Below are 7,431 nucleotides of genomic sequence, written 5' to 3'. Positions count from 1 at the left end.
GCAGTTGGTGGCGCTCAGGTAAGAGTCTGTATTACCCGACGCCGTCCGGTAAATGTTGCCGGTGTTTAACGCGTTGTTTTCTCTCCCTTTGCAGGTGCGGCACATGAAGATGTGGAGAGTTATAGAATAATGCCTCCGGTGGTAATCAGGTAAGTCTATGATGATAAGTGTTTTATTTGTTGGTTTTCTCGGCTCACCTTGTTGTTTTCTTTTGTCCCTCAGGTTCAGGAGTTCGGCGAAGAAATGATGGAGGCAGCGCCGACTCGAAAGATGCTGTGAGGACTGGTGAGTATGGCGCGGTGCTGTAGCTGGAGATGCGACGTGTACAGAAATGATGTTCCTTCCAGGTCCGGAGGCGAGATGGATCCGAAATCAGGTGAGGAATTTGAAATAGTTTGTTTTCTATTCTTGTCCTTTTCTTTCCTCTTGTTTTTAGGAGCTCCAGGTTTGAGGTGGGCGTGACGGAAGACTGGATGCAGACTGCAGGCACGGTGAGCGTTACGCTGCTGGATGCAGAATAATGCGAAGCGTGTGCTGTTGTTCGGGCGTGGTGTAAATAGCCTCCAAAGTAGTTCCAGGTAAGAAGTTCCCTAGAAACACGCCCGAGTAAAAAATAGTCCCTGTAGAAAAATAGTCCCTGTAGAAAAATAGTCCCATCCAGGCCTCACGTTGGCTTGCACTCACTAGCAGCATGGTCTGCATCAGTTAAGTAAAGTCTATGAGCCTGGCGCCTATGGTGCCAGGACTGATTTCCATGATGAGCCTGGCGCCTAAGGCACCAGGATTGAACCCAAACAGCCCCCAGCCAGGGCTGTTGGGGTTTTAAAAGGTATCTGGATGCCTGCTTCCGGAGCTGATGGGCTTGGTCCTGATGCCCGGGGGTAGGCATCATGACATTTTCTCCCATAACCGTTTTTCTTCCTCACTTGCATCTTCTTGTAATTCTAGTATTTGTGATATGGGCATCGCATTGTATCCCTCAGGTAATTCTTCATTTGGTGTTTGTCGCACTGAGTACTCACCTGCAACTTCATGTTTAAAATGCTGCATTCCCCAAAGCCACTACGTCTGTGTTGGATGTATGTGCTTGACACTTCACAATTGCTACCATTGTAGGTTCATGTAATGCTTCAATTAACTCTTTCAGGAGTTCAGCATGCTGTACCGGGGACCCGTCTGCCCTGCGAAATCCTCTCCGTCCCCACCTAGCTAGCCCTCCATGCACTGTAGTGATCATGTAGGCTGAGTCAGTGTATATGGTTACTGTGCATCCCTTTGCTGCATGTAAAGCTTCTATCAAGGCGATGAGCTCTACTGCTTGCGCTGAGAAGTGCGATGACAAGCGGTGCTGTACTAGTACTTCGTACTCACCTTCTTCTAATCTCACAACGGCCATGCCTACATGCTTTTCCCCTGTATTCATGTCAATTAATGCCGACCCATCTACAAAGTATACTTCTCCTTCGCTGAGGGCATTTTCCCTCACTACGGGGCCATCTCCCTTCTCTCCTGTGTAGGTACACAATCGTGCTTCTGCATGTCTTCCAATGTACAAGGTTCAGTAATGAATGTTGCTGGGTTTACTGTTTTGCATCTCACTATGTGGATGTTGGCGCTAGATAGTATTATTTCGTAGGCAGTTGCTCGTTGTGTGGTCAGTGTGCTTTTAGACCTATCCAATATGGCAAACAGAGAGTGTTCCACGAACAATGTGACAGAACATCCCATTACTATAGTGGCACTTTTTTCAATTGCGAAAGCGGCTGCAGCGAGAGATTGTTTGCAGGCAAAGTGGCCTTGCATCACTGCGTCTAGTGTGCCGCTGTAGTAGGCAGGTGGCTTGTGTCCCAGGGATGTCTTTTGGGTCAAGACAGCTGTCATCAAAGTCCCTTTACAGTGGGAGAACAGGTAAAATTCGCGCTCATAATCTGGGTTGGCTAGGACGGGCGCACTCGAAATTAGCTCTTTTAATGCAAACGAGTCACTCATTTCTTGCGACCATTCTATTTCCCTGTTCTCCCGCTGGGCCTCTTTGAGAGCTTGTAGTAGTGGCCTGGTGTATTCTTCATAATCAAGTATCCATGCTCTGCAATAATTGCACATTCTCATGAATTTTTGCATCTCTTTTACTGTGCGTGGTTCTCTCACTGCAGTGATAGCTTCTACTCTGTCGGGTATTATCTTTTTGCCATCTTTCGATATCAGCTGCCCCAGGTATAATACTTCATGGTGACAGTATTGCAGTTTTCCTCTGTCTACTTTGTAACCCGTATGTGCCAGCAATGTCAAAAGTGTGACTGAGTCTTTTCTACATTCTTCTTCACTTTGGGAGCAAACAAACAAGTCGTCTACATATTGAATTATTGTACTTTCTGCTGTTAAGTTTCCTAAGTCTTCATGGAGAATGCGATTGAATATGCTTGGGCTCTCACAGTAACCTTGTGGCAACCTGCAGTGTTCATATCTTTTACCACCTAGTGTAAATGCAGTCAGATATCTGCTTTCCTCTGCCAGGGGTATGGAGAAGAAGGCATTCTTTAAATCCACCACTGTAAAATGTGATGAATTTTTTGGGATACTACAAAGTATTGATGCTGGGTTCAGTACTAGTGGGAACTCTTTTTGTATGACGTCATTGAGTGGGCGTAAGTCTTGGATCATCCTCCACGCCCCTCCTTTTGCTTTTATGATCGGGTAAATGCAAGTGTTGCATGGGGAATTTGAAGGTACTATTATTCCCTGCGTCAGTAAAGCACTTATTGTTTCCTTTATCCCCTCTTCGGCCTCTCGGGATAATGGGTATTGTTTGACACGCGGCAGAATTGCTCCTGGCTTAAGTTTTATCTGCACTGGCGTTACTCAATGTAACAGTCCTACATCATGGGGGCCTGTGGTCCACAAATTACTGGGCACCAATTTCATGTCATCATCAAAGAAGGACGGTGGTGCTCCCACCACTGCCATCAACTGTACGGGCACTTGTCTTACTTGTATCAAGATATCACATGGTATAGCTATTTCCATTATGATTTCACCATCACTTTCTGAGTCAGAAAAAAGATCTTCATCTGACAGGTCGCGCAAGGCAATCTCAGCATTGATGGACAATACAGTGCGCCATTCGCATCCGTCTATGTCCATTGCAATCACAGCAATTCTTTTGGCTGAAATTTGTACTGCATGTAAGTCTAGGGATATCACTGAGCCAGGAGTAGTTTCTGGGCGTAATATTGGGCGAAAGATGAATTCTGCTGGCACTCGCCACTCCAACTTTTTTAGCTCGGGTACTACACGTGCTAATCTTTTCAATCCTTGGATGAACACATCTGGGTTTACTGGTATGCCGTGTACTTCCGGTGCTGTTGCTCGTGCATGCACCACCAGCATTATGCGCAAAGGGCATATCCCTGGTGTGGAGCAAACTATCCCTCTCTCTGTAAAGGATATTGTCATGTTGAGCTTACTAAGGAGGTCCCTTCCTAGTAAGTTTATCGAGGACTGTTCATAATAGAGCATGGGTGCTCTTACTGTTTTACCCCCCACTGTCACATCTAAATCTTCTGTGTAAGGAACTTCGACGACAGCCCCAGAGAACCCCTGCGTCTCCAACCTGCAATTAGATAGCGGAAACCGGCCTTCACGTATGCATAATTTCTCGGCTCCCGAATCCACCATAAAGATGAATTACTTGTCTCCTATCTGTGCCCCTATCAATGGTTCCTCTGCTGCATTGTAGGTCGTAGATAGGACTGGACACGCAAGTGTTCCCTGTGGGCTGTCCTATGCTGGGTGTCCCATCGCCCCCCCTGACTGAAGACATTCCCTGAAACTACTGCTATGCCACTATACGGGGCTGGAGCTCCGTTGGCAACTGTTGCGAATGGATTTCCTGGTGTGTAATGCATATTTTCATCGTTCTGTGGATAACTCTGGGCTCTAGTTTGTTGACCTGGCCGCTGTTCTCCGCATCCCCAATCCGGTTGCCTCTGTGGTCCTCCAATTGGAAGGCCGTACAGGCTCCCTGGGTAAGGGTTGCCATAGTGTTCCGTATCCTGATAGCCATTGTTTGGCCTATTTCTACATTCTCAGGAAAAGTGACCCCACCTCTCACAGTTCCAGCAGCTCCCTTGTGTCCCTCTAGGGCCTTGACCACCGTATCCTCCATTCATACCAGCCCCCGGACCACCCCCTCTACGTCCTCTGTACCCACCTCGTCCCCCGTGAGGGGCCCAGTCTTGTCACTGCAGACCTGCGTACTGCTCCTGTCCGTTCCACTGTTGCTGCCCAACTCCTGCCCAATTTGCTGCCATCCTTCCTTGTATCGCTACCAGCCCCTCCTCTTCCTCGTCTCCCTCCCTGTTGTGTGGGAGCGCGGCTACCGCTGCAGCGACCTTCACTAGTTTTGTTTGTACTAGCTTTGCCTCATCTGCCAATCTCTTTTGGGCTATTTCTTTCTCCCGTTCTTTTATCCTTTTACAGTGGTGGATAATTATGCTTTGTATTTCAGGCCATCCCTTTGCTTCGACACCTGCAATCTTGTTGAGTGCCTTTTCTACTTCTTTAGGGTGCCCTCTCTTTATTATGAAATAGAATAATGATGTTGACTGATACCAGGGTGTACCTGTTTCCGCTCTCCACATCTCCTGCACCCAAAAAATGTAATCCATAGCATCTTCCCCATCATTCATGGTACACTGCATAACTGACTGTAGATCGGGCGTATATGGTAATGTTTCTCTCAAGGCATCCCACACCCTTGTGCGCACTGTGTTAAAGAAAGCTCCATCGTGGCGATCACAATCTAATGTTACTCCCGGGAAACCAGCCTTTACCCACACTCTGTCTGCCTAATCCCCAACTGCCAATACTAGCAGACTTTTTACATCTCCTACCGCTAGCGGCACGCCTGCGGTGTGCTTTTCAAACCCATATATCCACTTACTTGCCCCTCCTGACAACGGTGGTAATGACTTTAGTAGATTAGCCTTGTCCATTTGTGCCCGGGGTATATATTTTGGTCTCCCACCTCCCCTGTGTATCAATGGGAGTTGCAGTTTCCCCTTTGTTGCTCTGCTTGTACTCACCTTCACTCCCCATTTCCCTAATACTGCCATTCTCCCTAGTCGATTCCTTAATCTCCCTGTCCATTCCTCCTCTATTGTTCTACCTAGGGATATGCCACCCGCTCTCTCATCTTCTCCTCCCATTGCCACACTTAGTCTCCCACCTTCCTCTTCTCCATCCTCAATGTCACACCACAGATCTTCTCTACCCCTAGTAACCATTATGTTATTGTCAGCATGTTCATCCATCTCTCCTAGTTCCACTATCCGCGTTGGTTCTTCCTGTATTCTGAATAATATTTCTCCCTTTTTCCACCCCTCTTCAATTGACCTGTCACTATTCTGTGCTCTAGGTGCCGGGTCGGATCTAGTGACATTAGTTCCACTCTGCTCACAAATGTTTTTTATTCTTGATAATTCTTCTCTTACCAATGAAAGCCTGCTATCTAGATCCTCTGTCAATTTTTCGATGTCAACCGCCGGTGTGCCTACGTGTCCATGTTGTCTGTGGCTTTCGTATGGTGGGGGTGCAGTCGGGCCTGGGGTACTTGTGGATGCAACCGGGGGTACATAGGTGGGATTGCTATAGCCTTCTGCCAGCACTGGTTTATTGAGTAGGGGATACAACTGTGTTACCTCACCTGTTTTTTCTGCCTCCACTACTTCCTTGTCTACCTTAGGTATCATTAATGGATTGTCGATGGTTGAGGGCAAGTTAAGTCTGCTTTCCTTCCTCTTAAGAGGGGGCACTTCTTCGAATAATCTCCATAAGTCTAGTATTTCTTTTCTATTCTGAAACTGCTTTCCCTTATATTTCATAAATATACAGGTTGCTATCATATCCAAGACATTCTTATCGAAAGATCCTCCTTCTGGTCAGATCTGGGGTAACCCTTCTCCCTTTAGTTCCGTGATCGATTGCTTTAGTTCCGTGATCCATTGATCATGGTATTTTTTAATGCGCTCAGCATACCCAGGTAAACTCTTACAGATGTATGCTAGGGGTGTTTCCGCCCCCATTGTATGTCTTATTCTTATATATATGTGTGTGTATGTGTGTATGAGTATAACCCTTTCAACACCTGATCAATAGTGAGTATATTATATGCAGCTGGTACCTAGAACAACTCGTATACATATACAAGGGCAGAGCAATCATAAACTCTGTAAGTACCTTTAGTTCCGATATTCAATGCAATTATTCGTTGCAATCTTTCAACCTTACCTCCCTGTAGCGACACTTGGTCACATTTACCATGACCATACCATTATTACACACATTTTTGTCATCAGTTAAATCACTCAAAAATAGTTAACTTTCAACACGAAACACATGGATATATCAACAGCTAGCACTCTGTTAACAGTTGACACATGACCTTTCTCCCTCCCTACTTACGGGGGGGCCCTTTTTTTTTTTGTACAAGGTTTTGTCTCCTTTGAACCCTTTTGCTTTTTGCTCAAAACTTTTTAGAAAGAGAAATAGTAGAACAGAAAATAGCAGTTACTAATATATTCACTGTGTCTCCCTTTTTCTACCAGACACATTTATCTTATTCTTCACTTATTCATATATTCCCAGCACTAGTCGAGATAGCAAAATGCGGCGCCGCCTTCTACCCCCTCGTGGAGCTAGGTTCCTGTATCTTATCTCTTATCTCTTTTAGTTCACCTTTTATTCCTAATGGCCATATGCAAAGAAAGGTAAACTAGACAGAATAAAGTACGATAGTTGTTTGGTAATTCAAAATACCCCCCCCTCTTTTTTTTTTTTTTTTTAAAAAGTGACCTCGTTTTATCCAGCTCCCTTCCCCTTCTCCCTTTACGGTCACTCACACTTAATACTCACATGCCCGTCTTGAACCGAGAGTCTCCGAACTGGGTCCGTCCAGGCGGCGCCGCCACACACTTAACAGGGCCAGTCCCAGCTCCGGCGAGCGGTACTCAAAGGGGATTTTTTGGAGAGGGATCCCGTACCCTTTTTCAATTGAGTGCGCACTTCTAAGCGTACCAGTTGCCGTAGGCGGGCAACTCGTCTGAACGGGCGCGCCGTGTGTCTCACTTGTCGACCGGAGATTTTCGTGCCAGAGGACTCTCCCAAGGTGGGAATAAAACTAGAACCAAGTGCGGGTGAGAGTGAATAGAGTTTATCTAGTCAAATAGGGTATGCAAAGAACTCTGCAAACTCCGAGAGCGCTCTGTCTGACAATAGCAAAGACAGGCGGTTATATTTACAAAACACGTCATTAGCGCCTACACACTATAGGGGGCACAAGTTTGTAGGGATTGGGTGGCGTCGACTAGCTATAGGTGCAGTGCTTCGTGGTTGGTGGACATCGTCGCAGTGCCAGCGTGGGGTGTGGAGGTC

The 7,431-nt window shown here is 46.4% G+C and overlaps 1 protein-coding gene across 1 annotated transcript; it reads right to left on the bottom strand.

Annotated features, from left to right (window-relative positions):
- Positions 1-1,036: 1,036 nt before the first annotated feature.
- On the bottom strand, positions 1,037-1,396 carry LOC138493002 (ribonuclease H-like). The gene has a single exon (XM_069620263.1). The coding sequence runs from the start codon at positions 1,394-1,396 to the stop codon at positions 1,037-1,039; it is 360 nt and encodes a 119-aa protein (XP_069476364.1).
- Positions 1,397-7,431: the final 6,035 nt, after the last annotated feature.

This window comes from Ambystoma mexicanum, chromosome 10, assembly GCF_040938575.1.
Source record: "Ambystoma mexicanum isolate Mex_15411 chromosome 10, UKY_AmexF1_1, whole genome shotgun sequence".
Taxonomy (NCBI): Eukaryota; Metazoa; Chordata; class Amphibia; order Caudata; family Ambystomatidae; genus Ambystoma; species Ambystoma mexicanum.
Note: the sequence above shows the minus strand (reverse complement) of the source record. Positions and strands in the feature narration are given on the sequence as shown.

Excerpts from the sequence above, each read along its gene's own strand:
- LOC138493002 (XM_069620263.1), bottom strand. The coding sequence starts at position 1,396 with ATGGCCGTTGTGAGATTAGAAGAAGGTGAGTACGAAGTACTAGTACAG.